The 21,875-nt window shown below is 45.1% G+C and overlaps 1 protein-coding gene across 1 annotated transcript; it reads right to left on the bottom strand.

Annotated features, from left to right (window-relative positions):
• Positions 1 to 499: 499 nt before the first annotated feature.
• On the bottom strand, positions 500 to 20,690 carry DLST (dihydrolipoamide S-succinyltransferase). Its single transcript, XM_081139621.1, has 15 exons — positions 20,331 to 20,690; positions 19,718 to 19,751; positions 17,276 to 17,324; positions 14,720 to 14,775; positions 14,501 to 14,575; positions 13,978 to 14,033; positions 13,064 to 13,175; positions 11,392 to 11,535; positions 10,946 to 11,022; positions 9,974 to 10,071; positions 6,550 to 6,680; positions 3,959 to 4,032; positions 3,589 to 3,672; positions 3,018 to 3,185; positions 500 to 2,069 (listed from the first exon to the last, which is right to left on the bottom strand). Exons 1-15 carry the CDS (start codon positions 20,391 to 20,393, stop codon positions 1,935 to 1,937), a joined length of 1,356 nt encoding a protein of 451 aa, XP_080995747.1. The 5' UTR covers positions 20,394 to 20,690; the 3' UTR covers positions 500 to 1,934.
• Positions 20,691 to 21,875: the final 1,185 nt, after the last annotated feature.

Here is a 21,875-nt window from a genome sequence, read left to right as displayed (position 1 = left end):
AGGCTGTATTTAGGCCTGGAAGCCATCATGCCTGTAACCTGAAGTCAGTCTAGGTTAGCTCCCAACTGTCCACTCTCCCTCACACACCACTACTCCCAGGAGGTAACCTATCCTCATTGGTTCTTACTGACCTTGAGCATCTTGGTACACATGGCAATCAAGTCTAAAATGTGAAATTTTTTAAAAGTCCCCTCCCCAATCCATTCCAGAAATAATGTGTCGCTGTTTGCAGGGGCTTCACAAAAGTGGGGACCAGTCTCTCCTCCAGAGCACAGCTTGCCAGGCTCAAGGGGTGCACTGGAAAGAGGCCTGGGCACTTTCCTGGCTGGCAGACAGCCAGAGTTCCATTTTCTGTCAAATCAGTGCAGTGTTAACTTCAAAAGTTTGGCGTATCACAGGGTAACCAAAGGGACATTATGTGGCTTTCAATACAAACAACCATCAGTGCTGGAGACTTATACAACCAGAGTAACTGAAAGGAACACAGAAGCAGCAGGAACCCTGTTTGAGAACATTTGCCCTTTAATTTGCATTTAAAATCAGTTTCTTTAAATATTTCAGTTACGAGTTCTGAATAGTGAAGACATAGCAGATGCTGCAGGCACTCAGTATTGGCTCCCATCCCTTCCCCCCCATCCCCAGGCCTCGCTTCTTCGCTCAAGATGGAAGATACTAACGGGCACTTAAATGGCTCCCGGTGTCAAGTGTCAGCAGCCTCAGGCCTGAATGCAGTGGAATTCAAAGCAATGAGGCCTGGTAGCTTTCAGGACAAGATGTGTGCCTTTAACCACGTTCCAAGGAATTCCATTGGATGTGCCGACCCACCGGCAGTACCTCAGAGGCGACAGGGCTCATCCCCCCGAGTCCTAGCACCTTGGGGCTCGTTTCCACCACAGTCCATTCGAGGCCTGTGCTCTGAAGAGGAAGAGCTACAGCCCCCCTTCCCAAGGGCCACGAAACAGGAACGAACAGAACTGCCTCTTCAGTCCACGTGCTTATACCAATGGAATTTAAAAGCTCAGGTCAATCTGAGCCAGTCCACAGGAAGCCCCCTCACCCCGTCTCTACCAGGCTCCAGTCCACCCTCCACGGCCACGATGTGCTAGAATCGGCTCTAGATGAGAAACGATGTGCTAGAATGTTCCTAACAACCTGGAAAGGCTGGCACAACTGCAGTTGTGTGTGATGGTGCCAAAATGGGTCTTCCTGGTGTGAGGTTATGACAGGGAGACGGAGGGCAGGCCTGGGTTCTGTTCCCTTGTTTACAACTTATGACCTCAACGGGAATCTGCCCTCTCCCCTCAACACTGCCAACACCCCTCCTACCCAGATCCCCTGGCCTGTGCTTCCTGGAAGAGGTAGAAGAGGCATCTTGAAGTCAATGACAGCTGAGAATGAAGGTGCATTTAAGAAGCAAAGCAGCACCTCTTGGCCTGTGGTCAATACCTCCACACAGGTGGAATCAAGTGAGAATGTGCACAGCATGGCAGAGGCTGCTCTGAGCTGGGGAGGCACAGCACCCTCCCAGGCAGCTCTGGAGAATACACTTTTGAAAGATTGAAACTTAATCACATGGTCCCCAGTGGTTTCCCTATAGCATACTGGCACAGGGGAGAAGCAACATTATCTTGGCAGAGGGCTAATGGAAGAAAGGCAGGAATAGTAATGAGCATCCATTAAGGCTCTCTCTCTCCCTGTCTCCCTCAAGCCTAAGGAAATAAGATATTTGAGTGTTGAGAGGGAGCAGAGAGGGGGAGAGCCTGGTAGGAACACCAAGACCTGTGACTGCTGGTTACATAGTGCCCTGGCTTCCTTGCTTGAGGCCAACAGCATGTGCCTGTCTGTCACCAGGCTAATCTGGGACCCACGTGGGGGCAGGGAGAAGACTGGTTTTCAGTTCCTGCATGGTCAATGGGTTGGGGTGTGACTTCCTCCTAAAGGTCCAGTAGGAGGATTCTGGGATCCTCTACCGCTGCCTTGATTTTGCGGAGGAAAGTCACCGCCTCTCTGCCGTCAATTAGCCGGTGATCATAGGTCAGTGCCACGAACATCATGGGCCGTACCTCCACCTAGAGAGAGAAAGGTTTACAGATTTGTCCGCAGTAGAGCAGAAAAAGCCCCACTGAAGTGGGGAGATGAGAAAAGCACAGCCCATAGGAAAGTTCCCAGTTCCTTTCCCATTGGTGTTGCTTCTAGATACAGTATTTTCAAAGACCAAGCCTTATTCTTAGGGTAAAGCCCCACTTTTCCCCCAACTCCGAAATAAAGCTTATCCAAGAAAACAAGAGTCTCCTCACAACTGCCTTTTTAAATATACTCTGCCCTTTATTCATCTGTTTTCTACAGGAAGTTTCCCCTTTAGTTCTGGCTGCTATAGTTACTTCTTTAGGGTTATAATTTTTTTAAAAAAAAATCTAAACCCAGGATATGCAAAGTTGAGTATGTGAGCATTTTCAGGGGAGAAGATCTATGATTTCAGATTCACAAAGGAGTGAGTGAACCAAAAAAGTTCAAAACATAGTCCCAGAGAACATTTTCCTACTGACATGTCTTCCAGGGTCAGCTCCACCCCCTATGACTTCATTCTCTGAACTCCCAGAGAACCTCTAGGCCTTATCCTACACTTGGAAGCTCGTAGACTGTTCTGCAGCAAGGACCAGGTCTCCCACTGTATCCCCACTCCCTACAGCATCTAGAGAATGAAGCGGGCGACTGTCCGGGATGAAGGAGCAAGCCTTCCCAGCTCAATCACCCTCAAACTTGACTGTGTGTCAGAATCATCTGTAGGTTCTACTTCAACAGGTCCAAAAGGGGGCCCAAGAATTTACATTTCTATTAAGTTCCCAGACAATGCTGACCCACACACCACAACTTGAGAATCAATGCCTTAGCTATTAATTAGAAACTAAGGGATGAAACTTATGCCTGAAATTATAGTGAATCTTTTATAATTAGCAATTAGTTAGATTTCCCTCGTATCACCTGCGCCTAGGATATTAACAGTGATGGTTCCTTACCTTGCCTCCCACGGCCACTGGCCTATCAAAGATGGCATGCATGCCCAGGATGGCAGACTGAGGGGGGTTGATAATAGGTGTTCCAAAGAGGGAGCCGAAAACACCTCCATTGCTAATGGTGAAAGTACCACCATCCATATCTTCAATGGCAAGTTCATTCTTTCGGGCCTAAAAACAGATTTCATAATTGAAATGTAAGGTCATGTGAGAGGTTCCTTCACCTAAAGGAAGTACAGAAGGCTCATATCTGAGATCACATTGCAAGTTTCAACATGAAAGTTGTTCAGCTGAGATGCCTGTGACTAGTGTTCACCAAAGGACAGGTACAATGCCTTTAGTTAGGCCCTTCTCTCTTCTGGCAGGTCTCATTTGATAAGACCTTCAGTCACAAGAGCATGCTAAACTGCCAGATATCTGCACTTCGCTCTTGTGGGTGAGAGGTTATGTACTCCTAACGTAACAAAGTGAGGCTCCTGCTTCCTGAGCACTGCTCACTGGTAAGCCTTGCCTTCCCTGGGCTCTCTTCCCCGACCTGCCCAGCAGCTGATACACATACTGAGTTCTGCTTTACCTTCTCGCCCAGTTCACTGATGGTTCGCTCAATATCTGCATAATTCATAGTTTCCACGTTCCTGATGACGGGAACCACCAGACCCTGATGAAAGTGAAAAGCTGTTTTCAGTTGCAAAGTAATAGAAACCTTCACAGTTATAACTCTCTTGATTCAAGTCAATGGTCTCCCGTTCCCAGAATATCTTAATGACTCAATGTGATTAATAGAGTTTAAAATATTTAGGCTTGACATTAAAAATGTGGTATGGTCAAAAACAGGTCACTCTTTTGCGAAAGCGACGGATCACAGGCATGATCTGTGCCCAGCTGTCTCCTTTACACAAGGTGAGAATCTAAGACCAGAGCCCCCACCTCCCGCCCCAACATACCCGTGGGGTGGCCACCGCAACGCTGATGTCAATGTAATCCCTATATACCACCTCTTTGGTTGCATCATCAATCACTACAAGACAGAAAACACATATTACACACAACTCCCGAGGCCTAGGCTGATGAGGTAATATTTGCATTAATAGGGTAAAAATCTAGTGCTTGGTAAAGTGTGGGCTGACCAACCAGCATGAAAAGCACATTACACATGACAAACTCCTCTCACTTCCATGCTAACCAACTGTAACATCTCCCAAATAATATCCTGAGACCCTGAGCACAGGAGCACCCATTTCTTTGGCAGCCCTCAGAAGGGCTCAATACACTGGCTCACATACGAGAGGTATGCATTAAGTTTTGGTGAACAAGCCCTCCCTTAGCTGAGAATGGCTAGGTTTAAAAAGTGCTCCCATGGCTCTGAACAAAAACGTCATCCCCTTTCAGCTGGAAGTTGTTATAGAAGCAACCCTGCACCCCTTTTCTCTGAAAGAATTCAGAACCAAGATCCTTGAGGGGGAATTTGATAGGCAGTTCGGCAGACATGAGCAGAGCAAGGACAATGGACCAGGTACAGAAGGTCACCAGGATGGAAAGCCCTGGATGCAAGACAAAGGACAATTATAGGGTGGGACCTCCAGGGTGGCCTTTCCTCTTCTAGTAGATGGCTGGTCATGCGGTTTACACCCCTGCCCTTTCCTCCCTAGAGGTAACATCTAGGCTCAGCTGCATTCCAGCTCCAGGCCCAGAGGAGCAGCAAAACCAGCCACAGCCGACCTCAGGACCAGCTGCACTGAATGATGCTGCCTGTCCGTCTGCCCCCCCCCCCCACCTGGCCACAAGCAATCGATCAGTGGAGACCACACCTGAAAGGCCACACCTAGAAAGCTACTGAATATTATAAGATCTTTCCCTGGGACCTCCCTAAGATAAAACCATTAGGGTGAAGGACCTGGTACTCTCCCTCCCAGGAGGACGCCCATGCTTTCCCTTTTCCTTCCTCTTCCCCCCCACCCCCAGCATGTCACCATTAGCTTCCTCAGTCCCAAGCTCCAAATGCCCTTCCTTAACCTAACTTGTTTCCTAAGCCCATTTCTTCTGGGAATTATTTCTTCCACCTCTGTGATTAACAAAATACATGTTCTCTTATACATATATAAATATAAAAAAAAGTGCTCCCAGCTCTGCCAACATGGCTCAGCGGTTGGGCATGGACCCATGCACCAGGAAATCACAGTTCGATTCTCTCTCTCTCTCCCTTCCTCTAAAATCAACAGAAACATTTTCTTAAAAAAAAAAAAAGAAAGAGTTCTCCCAAAAAAAGCAAGTTAGCAAAGGGACATGGGGAAGCACTGCCCATCTGCTGTCCACTCTCAACAAAAGGTCAGCAGGTTCTTCTCAAAAAAGGAAGGCTCTTTCTAGGAGGCTCAGGAGGAAGCAGGGTAGTGTGGCTTTAATAGTACACCTTGAGATAGCAAATAGCAGCTGAAAATTTAGGTCTAGTGCTCATGAAAAAATACAAGTTTGGAATCTTTTCCATAGAAAGTATGTGTTGTATTGTTAGATCAAGACACCCAGGGAAAGCCCGACTGGTGTGGCTCAGCGGTTGAGCATCGGTCTATGACCCAGAAGATCTCGGTTTGATTCCCAGTCAGGGCACATGCCCGGGGTTGAAGCTCGATCCCCAGTAGGGGGCATGCAGGAGGCAGCTGATTAATGACTCTCTCATCATTGATGTTTCTATCTCTCTCTCCCTTTCCCTTGTACTCTCTGAAATCAATAAAAATATTTTTTTTTTAAAAAAAAAGATACCCAGGGAAAGCATGTAAAGTGACAAAGCAGCCACAAGAACTCAGAAATGCCTAGGTGTACTGGCAGGCAGAAAGGCTAGAGTGCCAAGCAGGAAGCATGAAAGAATAGAAGAAACGACAAGGTACATACATGGGCCAAACAGACAGCTTTCTACCTACGTAGGGCATATCACTTGATGGAAGGGACTTAGGCCTCTATTTCTAGATCGTTAGGGACCCTGGCACTGCTGAGGGAGGTTGCAAAAGTGTCAATGTCCCCTCTCCAATCTTGCAGGGAACAGAAAGTCTCTCAAACAAAGAAGTGTTTCCACAGGAAAGAGAACTGCTCGTTAGGTCAACATTTCAATGACGTAGGTGAATAAAACGGAAGGAAAATGAGTACTAAATCTCCCAATGAGGCCCATCAATCAGAAATCAAAGGTCACCCTGGAGCCTATGCCAAGTGTGGAAGTCAGGCCCCAAGATAACAGAGCCTTTGGGAAGGTGAGTGTCAGAACATGAGCTTCCACCCTGACATGAGAAGCCTAGAATGCTGAGCTGAGAACTTCCAAGCTACGCGCTGGGCAGAAAAATCATTCTGCCCATTTAGTGGGGACAAAGTAATGATACTATTTCAGAAAGGTGAATCAAGAAATCCCTGGCAAAGACACTTGTGTTTTCACAGGTATGAAATTAAAAGTCTTGGTCTGCTGACCCCCATCTTTGTGTCTGTGTGTGGGAGCAGGTCTGTGTTATACACATACCCACCAGGATCTCTGTGACACTGGCCACCACAAACTCACCTGCATTTACAACAGGTTGTTCCTGCAAAGCAAAGGCTGAGGCCTTCACAAACGCCGACATAAAGCCCAGTTTGAGGTTATGTTTCTTCAGAAAAGCATCTTTGTGCCGGGCCCTCATCTCTTGGATGTTACTGCAAAAACACATTACAAAACAAACTGACTATAAACGAAGCCTTGATTCTGACTTTCATGCTGGCTTCTAACTCTGCGTACACCACTGGGTAAGATTCCCCTCACTGCACCATCAAGTTCAAGGTTTGAAATAGTCCACTAGAGGCCAGCATAGTAACCTTCCTCACTCCTTTACCAAAAACCTGGACACAAAGGAATCAAGTCCAATCTATCTTTAAGGTGGGCTGAGCCCTATACAGGCTCCCTGATATTCCAGAAGCCACAGATTTCAGTGACAGATAATGTGAAAAAGAGACCCCAGAGCACACCAACATCCCCGCCCGGATGAGAACGTTTCTAGCTACACTAAAATCGTGAGCTATCTACCCTGAGGGAAAAAGAAAAAAAGAAAAAAAAAATTTTTTTTCAGCATAAAGTCCACAGATTAAGCAATATTATTTTTCTTATTAAAATTATTTTCAAAAAAACCACCAAACCTGGTTATGACTTCCTTGTGACAAGCCTATCTCCTAATTAGTGGGGGAAAAAACACCCCCCAAAACTGCACAGGCATATGGGCTCCATGCGAGCAAAAGCAGGCGTACACAGAAGGGTATAACCCAGTGCTCTTTCAGGCTGATGGGAAAGTCAATAGATTCATTCTTCATCTCCCCAGAGTTAGCAGCTCCATCCGCTTGCTCCTTTAAACAGGTGCCCCGCTACAGGTGAGGGTCAATGCTGGGCACCAAGATACAAAGATAATAAAGACACAGCTCTTGCCCTTAAAATCAGTTTAATGGGTGTGGTTTCCTTGGTATTTAGAAAAGTGGCTGTGTGTGAAGCTAAGCTTTTCAAGTACGAGCAGCAGTCCTTCTGAGAAGTCTCTGCAACAAGAGCAGCCTTTGTTCTTTCACGAGTTGTTTCTACATACACACCACATACCTACCACAGTTAGTGGGAAATGGCTTTCCTATCATTTTGCTGAAGAAACCTCAGTATTTATCGGAATACAGTTCTGTGATGGAAATTGAATTTAACTGTATCTCAGGCGCAAGTGCTCAGTTCTCCCTTTCTCCCTATAATAGTCTAATTCGACATCAACATGAAAGATAAGATGATAGAACTTTAACTCCCCCTTTCAGACCTCTTGTTTTTTTAAAAAGGAAGTTTTCCTAGGGGGATTGATTGAGTTTAAATGTTTGTTTTCCTGAGTCTAACCTTATTTAGTGCTAGGATTACCACCCTAAAGACATTACTGGTTCCCAAGACACAAGAGCTGCAGAAGAGGGACAGAGAAGTGATCAACATCTCTGCTCTCAAACCTGCCCCAATGCTATTGTCTGGTCATTAAGTAGTTTCTATTTCAAAGCTCTGTCCTTGGAGGCAGAGGCTGGGACAACAGGGAGACGAGAAGGTTTCTCAGAAAGGCCCTTTATGGGTTAGCTGATCAGCACAAGACCCAAAGGGCACTCGATCTAAACCAAATTACTGACTGCAGCGAGACCCCAGGCCATCGTTAAGTGACACCTCGATTAGCTGCTAAAAGGAGATCCAACTATTACTCCTACCTTCCAATCAAAGCTGTTGAGCCAACTGAATCTTTCAAGGCCACAAATATTTACATGTTTTGTCTTAAGAAATTGGGTAGAATTTCAAAGTCCAATTCAATTTGTGCACAATTTGGCCCTAATGCATTGAAACCTAAGCTGCAGACCTTGTGATTCATTAGTCAAGGTTCTTCCCTACATTCTATGGACAAGAGAGAAATCTCTGGCTTGAATAACATCCAATCTTTTTAGGAAGTTTCACAACAGAATGAATGACATCTAGTGAAATAGGCCACAGAGCCCTCCTCTGTGAACAATGCCACAGCACATAGTCCAAAACCATTCCCTCCTCTATGCTTTTCAGATCCCTTCCAAAGAAAAACAAATTTCTCTAATGAAAAGCAGATAAGCAGACTAAACACTTAGGACCAGAAGAAACAAAAATGGCCTGAAGACTTGATGACTTACCACTAGATGAACATCAGCTCCTACCTGTTACCTCATTCCTTCCTGCACAGGTTCCTCACAGTATGTTTCTCAAATGTGTCTTGTATTTTCCTGTCTGTGTTAAGTTGACATTGTTAACTTGCTGACCAGCTATTTTGAGCCAGAACTCGCCCGTGTGGCTGGCTACTTTTCTGTTGTGACTGGTCAGCAAGGTGTTTAAAATTACTTAAATTAACAAGTGCAGACACGAGTTATCTCGTGACTGGTCAGCAACATTAGGACACGGAAACACGTGCATACTCATGACCTGTCAACAAGGTGTTCTACCATTGTTTGGATCGACCTTTCTCCATGTTACCTGTGTCAAAAATGCTAGTTGTTCTCTTTCCTATGAAGCCTTTCTGACCTACCCTCCCTACCTCTGCCCCGACCTCAAAAACAAATGATGTCATTCTCTTTTCCACTTCACACTCTCTGCACCCTTCTGATACTTTTCTAGATTTTACTTTGTGTTTATCCACACTAAACAGTAAGCTCTAGAAGGACAGGGGCTCTTTTCACTCACCTTTGTATCCTTCTTAAATACATATCATATCGTATACACAGTAAGTGCTCAAAAAATGTTAAATTTAACTACTTCTCTTCCCTACAGTGCTGGTACTTGTAAACACCAAAATCTTTAAGAAAATAGGTGAGTCAACAATTAGCTTACTACAGAAATGGGTATACAGTAAGTCCTCACTTAACATCGTTTGGCGTTAACATTGCTAGGTTCTGTGACTTTAAGCAAAATGTATAAAGAAATCAATTTTACCACAGGCTAATTAATATAAACAAGAGTTAAGTTCCTGCGGCATCTCATTAACATGACGCAACTATGTTGAAACAACTTTATTCGAGGACTCAAGGGACTGATTTAGTCCCTTTAGTTAATATTCGGAGTTTTCCCTTAAACACACAACTTGTTTTCCATTTCACAGTCAAAGCTGAGAAAGATGAAAGATAATACAAGCCTGTGCCTTTTCACACACACAATTCTGAGTCACTTAGGAATACGCACAAGGAGCAGTCACCATGAGAAAGAAGCAGGTCGGTGCCCTGCTCTGGGCACTGTCAAGTAGTTCTCCATACCAATGGGTAGGCCTCGGCATAGGCCTCGTTGGCCTGGATGCCTTATCTCTACTTGGCAACTCCACTAGTCATCAGGAAGTACCTCTCCCCTGTTAAGGCAGTTCTGGAATCAGCAGGAGGTGGGGATAGGGCAAGTTCAAGTGTTCTCCCAGAAAGGGGTATGGAAGTAAGATGAGCAGAGCTCTCACCTCATATCAATCTCATTGAAAGTCGTCAGCATCGCACATGTATTCTGGGCCTCCTTCAGACGCTGAGCAATGCGTTGCCGCATCCTGTTCATTTTCTCCTGAAAGTGAAAATGGGACAGTATTGACAATCTGGGTCTCTTTGGATCAAGCACTCCCCATTGAGTCCAAGGGAGTAACCATTTGCAAGGAGTGGGAGGTGAGGACTATTAATATCTAAGTACAATGAGGGCCCCAGGCTTCCTCTTTCCTGTGGCCTTGCTCCTCTGAGCCAGAGCAAGGAAACGTAGACAAAAACTACTCGCTTAGGCGTGCTTCAAGTCTGACCAAGAATGGAGGCCAGGAAATGGTTTGATTTAAAAAGCAAAACCAATTTATGAAAAGGAAGAGTGTGGTGTAGGGCTAGTCAGCCCAGGGATCATCATAGAAAGGGCAATTTCTAGTGTTAAAGACTTGCATGAGAATAGCTACTTGTGGAATGGAAACTCACAGGCAATACACTTTTGAGGCTATAGTATTTTTAGGAGGTAATCTCGGAGAGAGGAACCCACACTCTTGACCATACTTCCTTGAGGTTTCATGTCTGCCCCTGATAGCTACTGCTACTGTGTGGCCCTCAGCCAGGTATCCCGGAAGTACAGGAATAGAGCTCACTTCACCGCCGCTCTGAAGTGTGTTAGCGCACCCGCCCCTCCCACGATACTAAGCTACTATCCCTACAAATAATTTACTCACCCAAGACAATTCAGTGGTAGCACAACATACTAGGAAAAACCACTGGACAAGTGTTCACTCAGGTCCTAGTCCTATCATTTGACAGTTCGTGACTATGAACCAGTCACTTTCCAAACTCAGTTTCCCTGTCAAGGTCAAGAGAATAAGCAACCAGCCATTCAAGGTGGGCACTGCCATTCCCATGCTCCACTGATCTCAGCACGCCCCTGCCCTTCCTGCATGGGGTCCTCAGAAGCTTACCCGATGTTCTGAACGCAGACCTTGACCAGCTCCTGGCTCAGCTGCTGGACGAGCAGCAGTGGGTTTTACTGCAGACACTGAAAACAAAGAGAGGGGTACAGCTGCATCAGAAAATGAGAAACATTTGCTGAGTATGTGCCAGTGCTTTCCTACTGTACTGTCATTTAATCGACAAGATATTCTGAGGTACACTGGTACCATTCCCACTTCATAAATGAACAATCTGCTCAGGATAGTTAAGTAGTCAAAAGTCACACAGCTGTAAACAGAAAGCTGGCATGCAGACCCAGGTGTTTTGATACAAAGTCTACAGTTCTTCCTACAAAGTGGCCAACAGAGCCTGTTCAGAGCCATGATTAGTCTCAGACTTTGGCCCTGTGAGGAAACATGACATCAGATGAGATTGTTCTTCTCCCACATAAAGACATGTGGGGGTGGAGGCTTACCCGGTTTGCTGGCAGGAGGTTGCGAGGGCGAGGGCACCGGTGGCATCTGAGTGGGTATGGATGCTGCAGGGGGAGGAGGAACTGCCGATGCTACAGGTTCTGCGGCAGCAGGGGCTTCGGTTGGCTTGGCCTTAGCAGGAGCAGCTGGAAAACAAGAAAAATAGATGCCATTGATGCTGTCTGGAATGGAAATCAACCAAATCACTGATACTAAGTAGAATTTAGTAGCAAAAGCTCTAACTCCAATCAATTAACAAATGCTTACTGGGTTTTTGCTATATATGCAAGGTATTATGAGATACGCACAGTGATATAAGGTATCATTCTTCTATTCTCCAGGGCCCCTAGATGTCCTACATCAGATTAACTGAATTCAGCTGCCTCCCTAATTTCACAAATATCTACTGATCATCAAATTCAGCAAGTACTTTCAAAGCAGCCACTAAAGCCCATGGAAACAAACTTCTAAGCAAAGGAAACCCAGACAATTTAAGATGTTCAAAACACATAAATAAAAATAACATATTTCTAGTTATGGTAATACCGACAACCTCATCTTGTACTTTAAAATCACATGTGGAAGAATATTCTTAACTTTTAAAAAACAAGTTTAAATAATCAAGGGTTCATTTAGACTTGAGTTCAAAGCATTTGATTTGGGCTCTCAGAAGTCAATAATGTGGTCAAGTAATAAACTAACAAGGTTAAATTAGATGTTTATTTTTGTTTTACCCATCTGGACATTACAATTGGCTTTATATTTAAATTAGAACTTTTTTTAAGGAATAAATTATCAGAAGATGGACTTCTTCAACTGAAGAATCAATCTTCCCTAGCCTCTCACTGCACATTCTTTCCATGCTGGGCTTCTATATTGCCTTGACCAATCTCAGTGAAGTAATCTACCACCTCTCTGCTAAATATTTTAATGAGAAAGAAATAAACTTTAGTAGTTATAGCATTTAACTGAGGATCATAGAAAGTTCTTTTTTATTCTCTAATACTGACTGTAAGGTCCAGTACAAATTCATTTCCTTACTTCTTATTTCTTCTCAAGAGAAATACCAACCCTCCCTATAAATGTTATAAAAACAGATGTAAGAACACTACACTGGATTCTCCATAACAGATACCATGAAACATTGCTTTTTCTCACTTCTCACTTTAGTACAGTATCTCTCAGCCCTAGCTGTGTATCAGACACTTGGAGAGCATTCACACACACACACACACAAAACTATGACAGACAACCAAGATCTTGTAACCCCAGATTTAATATATCAGAATCCCAGCACCATGGAGTCTAGGCATTTGTATTATTTTTAAAGCCTCCATGTGATTTTGATGCCATGTGATTTTGATGCCAGGGAGGGGGGAAAAAAAATCCGTCTTTAGAATCCTCTTGATTTCTATCATATCTTTACGAAAACGTCCAGCATAAGAAACATACATGGAAAGAACAGAGTATTGTGAAGTTTATTTTAATAATCTTTCCTTCTAAAACTTGACATTTAAAGCTCATATTATATAAATATCATCCCTCTTATTCCTTCAACTAAGGGCAGCTGGAATGCCAAATTGTCTTTGAGGTATCAAGGAATTCGTATGTTATGCTCAGCCCCAATTCCCAGGGTGACACTGAAGACCTTGACAACTAGGAGGACCTCCTCACCGCCAGTTTTCCTGAGTGTGAAAAGAGGAGTGCCTCCTTCTACTTTCCCCCCATCAGGTACCAAGAGAGCTTCAATAACGCCATTGGCTGGTGATGGAACCTGCACGGATGTCTGGAAAAGAAGGACAGATGGAGAGAGTCCAAATTTTTACTTAGCATTAGAATCTAAAATATGACTCACAAGAGTTGCAACACAGATATACAAGACTGTGCATACAGAAACACCAAGGCCACACTTTTAGGATAAGAGTATGACAAGCCAGTGCTATTGTGAGGATTCACCCTTTCTGTCCTTTCTCAGAAATACTAAAGTAACATTCAGTCCATGAGTTTCCAGGTGATACTTGAAAAACAACTGGCAACAAATTGTGCACACACGCACACACACACACGCGCACACACACACACACACACACAGCTACAAAACTATTACTAAAGTACATAATACATACACCTAGAACAGCGATTTTCAACCCGTGTGCCCCAAGAGTTCCTAAAACATGCAATACCTGACTATTTAGTCAGGGGCACTGACCTCTTTTCCCTTAGATTGTCAAATAAAAAAATGACAACAGCCAACACAACAATAGCCGTCCAGTGTGAACAAATCAAAATTACACCTATTTTTTTGTCAGATCGGCAAAAATATAATACATTTTTCGGTGTGCTGCAGAATTTTAGTAGTTTGTGTATGCTATGAGATGGAAAAGGTTGAAAATCGCTGACCTAGAAAAATCTAAAATTAAACTTTAAAGTTTTTCTTCTTAATGAGCTATTCCAACATTTTTATAACTATGTTTAGAGCCAGTTAAAAATTATCTTGAAATAACAGTTAAGGCGCTATTTCTTTCATTAGGTTAAGAAACCAAGGAGAGACCATAAAAAAAATTGGCACTAATATAGGACAAGCCTACCTTGTCAGTTTCAATCTCACAAACCACTTCATCTTCTGCAACTGTGTCTCCAACAGCTGAAAAGACAGTCAAAGGCTACCTGTCAGGAGGGCCTCCACTAGCCACAAAATCCCCTTTAGCAGGTATAAGACTCCTTTACTACAGGGCCAGGAGAAAGTACATCACATGTAAAAGAAAAGAGTGGAGCCCGGCAGGGCATGGCTCAGAGGCTGAGCATCAACCTAGGATCCAGGAGATGGCGCACAGTTCGACTCCCAGTCAGGGAACACGCCCAAGTTGAGGGCCCGATCCCTAGTGGGGGGTTTGCAGGAGGCAGCCGATCAATGACTCTCTCATCATTGATGTTTCTATCTCTGTCCCTTCCTCTCTCTGAAATCAATGAAGAAATATTTTTTTAAAAAGAAAAGAAAAAGAGTGGAGCCCCAGATTCCACTGATTATCAGTGTGTGTGTGTGTGGGTGGGGGGTTGAGGAGAGGACTTTTAGGAAGTATTTAAACTTCAGTGAGAGGGCATTAACCTTACCTTTCTCCCACCTGACATCTCCTTCTGTGACAGATTCTGCAAACGCTGGGGTTTTTACTGTAATCACATCATCCTCTAGGAAGAGAGCACAAGGAAAATCACACATAATCAATGTTTTTTTCCTTTTCAATTTTTTTCTTCAATTAAACTCAGACAATTGTTCTCATCCCATTAAAACTCCTTTCCCAAGAAGACAGGGAGCTGAAGGCAGGTACTTACTGCACACAGCTGTAGTTCTGAAGAAGCGCACACTGAAGACACTACTATTGTTAATGCTAGAAAAGAAACATAAAAGTAAACTGCTTTTAGCAAGTGAACTACTCACAATTTAGGCACCATGGATCACCTTCCCTTTAAATCGGTGATTCTTGACCAAGGGTGCCCTCAGTGTCACCTGAGGGAACTTGACCAGGCCCCACCCCCAGAGATGCTGACTTGGCAGGTCTAGAGCAGAGTCTCGATGACTTGAGTGCCCTAAGTAGGAAGCTCACTGTGTGAGTACAGGACTCTATTCTGCAGTGAAATGCCAGGTCTCACAAAACAGACTTACATTTGGTTCTTTGAAGAAAAACATAAGCTTCTTAGTCCTTTGCACACTCACCAAAAGGACTTATCTTTTTGATCAGGTGTGTTTTTTTTCTTAACTAAATCCAAGTAAAATAAATTGCATGCTTTTGGGACACATGCCATTGTGCCAAATACAATGGATTTCTGTCCCTAGGATTGCAGATTTAGATTAGATAAAGCAGCTAGATGAGATAGTAAAATAAGGTATTATTATGCACAGACACACACACACATAAAACAAACAAACCAAAAAACTTAAAAGGTATCTCCTAGTCCATTTTGGACTAATTAAAGAGGAATCTCAAAAAACCAAGGTATTTTTTGACATGGTACTAACTTTAAATAATGTAAACCAGAGAATGCTGTCACTTTGTATCCAGGAAAGCATTAACAGTGGTTACCTCCAGAGAATGGGAGACTAGACATATATGGTATTTATGGTTATCTGTAACATACATACACATTTGGTGAGAGTGATTTGGATTGATGGGGACTTTCACTTTCTATATTTCAGGACCGTTTAAATATTCTACACCAAGCACCTTTATAATAGGAAAGTAAAACAGATTTAAGTTGCCTTTTGGTATTTTTACCTTTATAATGTCAAAATAAAAATAAAATTTATGTAGAATCAAGGGGGAAAGTGTGAATGTATTCTGTGTAAAGTTTATAACCATGTATAAGTGCATGACATGGGCAAGAACCAATGCACAATGTGCAAATGCAGAGACCACTCTGCGAGGGCATCCAAGAACCTGGGGCTCTGGATGCTCCGGGAAGAGGAACTTGGTGGCGCTGGAAGACAAGGGTCAAGTCTTCTCATAGACACTTTTTACTTTTGAACCATGTAAATGTATAACCTATTAAATAAAAACATAAAGCCAAAATAGTTTTACAATAAACAATTTTTAAAATAAAGTGGGTACCTTATTCAAAGAAAAAATACACAACACAAAAAAGTTATTAGATTAGGGTGATAGCCTATTCTAATGTGTAAACTCACCCCTCAAAGTTTAGGATTTAAAAAAATAATTTACTTTCAAATAGTTATTTGTTGTATTTATTGCATGGAAATTTGTGGTTGCTCCAATTTTCATTGAAATTGCTGATGAGGAGCACATTTTGAATCTCTCTAAATAATTTTTTCAATTATAAAAGTACTAGACATTCACTGTAGAATATTTAGAAATAACAAGAAGACCATTTACAATGAGATTATAGCAGATAGCAAAAAATGGAATCATTTTATAACCTGCTTTTTTTCACTTATCATAGGGTGAACATGCTAACATGGCATAACTTAACCAATCCCCATTGTCCGGCCATTTGAGAGAAATCTTGGTATACCAGGACTTCTTCAGTATAGATTCCTAGAAATGGAATTGCTAGATCAAAAGGTACACACAGTTCAAAGACTTAATGAATGCCAAATTGTCCTCCAAAAATAACAAAGGAATTCATACTTCTAGTACTAAGTACATAATTTTATTTAAAAGAAAACCAACACACAAAAATCCCATTGTGATGCACAGTGAAGGAGCCAATCTGCTGACCCCTCATTTTGAAGATTTTCCCTGCAGAGAGAGTAGTTTGATAGCTGTTTACTAGGTAACTAGACAGCAGCCTCTAGTTACCTAGTAAACTCTGAAAATACTCAGAAGGCAAAGTAACATTAAGCAACATTCATAAGCAGAAGTTAATCTGAAACACACATGGGTGGCCTTTCTCCAAACTTCACATTATGCAATAATAGCACTCCCTCCAAACTAGTCAAAGTCCCAGGACTCAAAAGACTAGTCTTTTGCTTTTACTGTTTGTAAAATAAATAACTATGCTACATCAAGAGGATGCTCTCAATCTCCACAATAAATGTAACCTCCAGCCCTTCAGCTGTACTTGTATCCGACCAGAATACTATTTAGGAGCACCCTTCTATATCTATTAACCATAAAAAGAGGGTTCCAACTCCACTTTCATTACAATTTAAACACCTTAGGACAGGCACACTTCTGGTCCAGCACTTGACACAGGGCTGAAGCTCAAGGTACACCACACATCATAAATTAACATCAAGGTTAGGTCTAGGGACTCAACATAACCCCTAGAATTCTAGCTCTGGAAACCAGGGAAGAAAGCAAATGGTCAAATTTAGAAGTGATATCTTAAGTGCCCCATGGCCACATAACTGTACTCCCCAGTGATACTTACACAATCTTCCTGCTGTCAGGGTAACCTGGTCCCTGACATAAGGAGACCCCTGCAAGAAACAAAACAACTCTTAACCAACAACTCTTACCTTATACAAGATACCTGCTGGGAATGGAAAAGAAGTCCATTCACCCCCTAACTCTGAGAAAGAGTAGGATTAACTACAGGCAACAATACAGTCTTTATCATAGAGTCCTGCTTCTCAGACTTTTCCACCAAAGTAACCATAATGGCAGAGAACAACGGGTATGAGGGGTTGAGTGGTTATGTGGTTGAGGAGGAAACGGGAGAATTCTAAGGGCATAGCCTGAAGTAGTTTTATCTTATTTGCCTTAAAATTCATAAATTTTCATCATCCCTGTATGTTTTCCTAATAAAATGTCTCTACTCCTCAAGTCTTCAGACACAATTGAAGCTTGAGAAAGACACACATGGCTTATCCTGTAAGTACACACAGCCTAATCAGAGAAGCAGTGGGGACGTTTGGTCTGGGTTTGTTTCCCTGGTTACTTAAAATGGACTGAGCTGGAAGTCTTATTGCCTAAACCCTAGTAGCCAAAGACCAGGCTATCTAAGGACCCAGGTCTCCAGCTTGTCCTAGTACTGAGCAAATAATTATCCCTCCTTTCAGTTTGTCTCTTCCTGAGGTCTTCTTTTCTGGTAACACTCGACAGGTAGGAGCTCCTTTCTGCCCCACCATCCTTATCACAGATCATTGCACTTTCCCAACTGATACCTAATTACTACAGCTGCCTCACCTGAATGTGTTCACTTTTTGAATCTATTAGCAACCCTTTCTGAACCATGGGTTCAGGAGACACCAAATGGGAGATAGCTCTCTTTTTCGCCCACCTCCCCACAAACATTCCCAGGGTTTCAGAGTCAAGTAAGTCACCCATGTCCAGCAGCCAATGACTCTGCAGCACAAATCTCAAGTATAATAGCATGTCTTTGAGCCAGAACAGCTAGCAGCCCATGCTGATTTTTAGAACCCTGAGTCCAATTCAGAGTTCATCCTATAGCAAGTTTCATTTGTAGGGTTTATAAAAAGCTTTCACATAACGACCTCATTTTGATTTTCGTATCTCACCACTCCCTGAAGTGGAATGACCATCTGCCACGATTCCCATTTTATATATAAGTAGTGCTTCCAGAGGTTAAGTTGCTAGCCCAAGGTGAAGCCCTGGGCCACAATGCAAAGCCCAAATACAAGGCTCTTTCCAGCAAGACATGCTTCCTTTCCATTTCTATGACCAGTCAAGTCCCTTCCTGCCTGAAAACCTTTGCACAAGCAATTCATTTTGCCTGGAATATTGTTCTCTTGGATAACTCCTATGTACTCTTCAAGGCTTGGCTTAAATGTTACTTCATTGAGGAAGCCTTAACTAACATTCCCACTGCAAGCTGGGCTACATTATCCCACCCTCTCATTGCACCCTGCACTTCTCTTTCAAAGTAATCAAAAAGTACATCCCTATGTGTGCATAAATGTGTATTTGGAGTTTCTCCAGCTAGCACAGAAGATCCTTGAGGGTAGAGATCATCAGTATTTGTCACCTAGCACAGTAGCAAGAACTCTATAAATGATCTGTTGAGTACATGAGGCAGGCTGAGGAGTCAGGTAGATCTGGCTTGACCAACAGTTGGCTGAGTGACTTTGGTCAAAGCACTTAACCTCTGTTAGCCTTGGGTTCTGCATTTGTAAAATAGAGAGAATATTTCTTATATTCTTTCTTAATGATTAATTGAAAAATGCACAGAAAGCACTCAGAACACTGCTTGGCACACAGAAAGCCCACAATAACATCAACTCATTCAACAAGTATTTATTCCAGGCATATAAAAAATTATTGAGATAAAATCTAAATCCCTTCCGGTAGTCTCTATACCATCTTCTTTCTCATGCCACTCTCTCCCTTAATCAAAATACTCTGGCCAACTCACTTTTTTTTTCAGTTCCCAAGCACTGCTAAGCTCTTTCCTTCCTCAGAGACTTTGTACATGCTATTATTCCCTTCCCTTCTCCTGCTCTTCACTGGGCCGGCTTCTGTAACAGCCTTTGGTAACAGCTTTAATGCCACCTATTTGGGACTCTTCTGTCCACCTTCATTTGCTTTCTTCTCAGCTTTTAACTAAAATTTGTGATGGTTCATTTGCTTAGCAATTTACACTTTGTCTTTCCCACCAGACTGTAAGCTCCAGGAGGGCAAGAATTTTCCACTGCTGTATCCCTAGTGAGGGCCTAGCTCCTACCTGACATGCAGTAGAAACGTAGTATCTATGTACTAAATGAATAAATGATAGATGTTGCTACTAAATAGCATTTGTTTCACTCCTATCTATCTGAACATTATGTGGAGAAACAACAGGCACCCCGATTTCCTCACATACTCCTCTGCCCAGGAGGAGAGCATTTTAGGTGACGGCAAGGGCAGAACTTACCAGGCAGGGAACGTCTCCCTAGAGGGCAGTTCCCCTGTTGAGAAAGAAGACATTATCGACGTCACCCAACATGAAAGGAGGGAAGAAACAGCTTTTTCTCTTAAGTATTAAGACTCAAAGCTATCCAGGTGCTGGAGACAAGTGCATCTAGTGACTCCAAAAGGTAAACGCAACAGCCACGGCTCCCAGTCTCATTCAGCTCGCTGGGCCTGCCAAACATCTCAACTCCCAAAGGGAGTGAGTACCCACTGACTTCAACAGAAGGGGAGGGACAGGCCCCCGGATCCCGTCGGGGGACTCGCGGCGTCTCCTCCCAAACTCTGAGCCTCGAGTCGGGGCGGGCGCGGCTCTGGACGGCTCCTCAGCCCGGCGCGGAGGGTGCGGTACCGCAGGGGACGGTGCGCCCGCGGCCTCGGGAAGGCGCGGGGCCGCTGGGCTCCGCAAGACGGCTCCGAGGTCAGCAGCGGCCCTGGGCCCCCCAGCCCGCGGCCTCTGCGTCCCGGTGCCCTTGGTGCCCGGCCTGGCCGGCGCGCCCTGCCTCTGCCCCCAAGCAGCCCGTCCATCTACCGGCGGGTTTCTCACCCGCCGCGGCCCCGGCCCGGCCGGACCGTACCTTCTGGAAGGCGGAGAGCGAGCGGCTGAATGCCCGGGACACGCAGCGGGACCGGGACAGCATCGCGGCAGCGGCGGTGGCGGCGGAGCCGAGGGCGGGCGGACACCGGATATAGGGCCGGGTAGTGGCCGGAAGTGGGACGGGCCGCGGCACCCGCCGCGCGGGGAGGGGGGTTCGGGACGAACCACTGGAGGGCTGGGGAGCGACGGGCGGCGCCGAGCGGCCCTCGCCTCCGCTCAGCTGCCGCGGGAGTGAACCCGCAGCTGTGGGGTGGGTCGGCGCCCGCCTCGCTGCCTGCGGGCCCGGGCCGGCCCTCCCGGCGGTGCCCGCGACTGTCGGGCGACCAGGCTGCCCCGGGGTCCCGCGCCTCGCCGGCCTCCCGGCGGAGCGGGCTCAGCGCTCGCGGCCCTGCGGGGCCGGAACCCGGGCACCACGCCCCGCCCCTCCGCGTTCCGGGCGAGCGGGAGGCGGGCGCGGACTTTGGAGCCGGGCCTTGGCGACTTGCCTGTCCGATCTTACACTCGTTTGGCCTTGGGCAGTGACACTGCCTCCCTGAGCCTCGGGTTCCTCACACGTAATTTAAAAAGCAGTCGTCACTTCCCTGCCTCCCTGGCCCCGGGACCCAGAGGCAGAACCCCCAGAGGACCGCGGACGGGCTCCGTGGCCCTTTGCCGAGATCTTCACCAGCAGCCTCGCTTCTGCAGCAGCTGATCTCCCCTACTCGCCCCGCGAACCCCCTCCAGCCACGCTAATCGCTCCTCAGGCATCCTGAGCGTTGGGGAGGCTGTCCGTTGGTCCCTCTACCCCTAGAAGATAAACTCCATGAGACCAGGGGCCTTGTCTTGCTCAATGCTGTACCCCCGGCGCCTAGGGATGGGCACAGGCTGGGTGCACAATAAATACTTGCGGGCTGAATTTGGGCCTCCCAGCTTTGGGCAGACCATTCTTCTTTAGTTTCCTCGCTCACCTTCCTAATAGAGAAGGGTTTTTTTTAATAAGCTTTTGGCTGAATTAAGAATGAATGAATGAGCCCGCGCGTGCGCACTGAGGGCGCGGGGTTGGCTGCAGGCCAAGGGCACGCACCTGGCTGCGGGCTCCATCCAGCCCCGGCCGCAGGTGCAGGAGGCAACCAACGGGTGTGTCTCTCTCACATCGATGTTTCTCTCTCTCTCCCTCCCCCACCCTTTTTACTGCCTCTGAAAAGCAATGGAGAAAATACTCTCCAGAGAGGATTAAAAAAAAATTTTTTTTTTAAGAGAATGAATGAATGAGTGAGCTACTTGGTTACTGCTCCTGTTGGTTTCTTTAGGTGAATCATCTTTCCTGGTCCTCAGGACCTTAATGGTGCCTTGACTCACCCAAACTCTGAAAGCACTTCCACTGGAACTCTGGAGGGATGGGAAGAAGCCCTAAAGAGCAGCAGGGAGCACACCCTGGCCCTGCTGCTGCCCCCGATGGAGTCCTCAGCATCCTTCACCTGGGTTATTATTTCCTGTATTGTTGACAGTGTTACAGACGTCCCCCGTTGGCCCTGTCTTTGTCCCT

Source organism: Miniopterus schreibersii (assembly GCF_964146895.1).
Source record: "Miniopterus schreibersii genome assembly, chromosome: 1".
NCBI classification, from domain to species: domain Eukaryota; kingdom Metazoa; phylum Chordata; class Mammalia; order Chiroptera; family Miniopteridae; genus Miniopterus; species Miniopterus schreibersii.
This window is presented reverse-complemented; position numbering and strand designations above follow the sequence as displayed.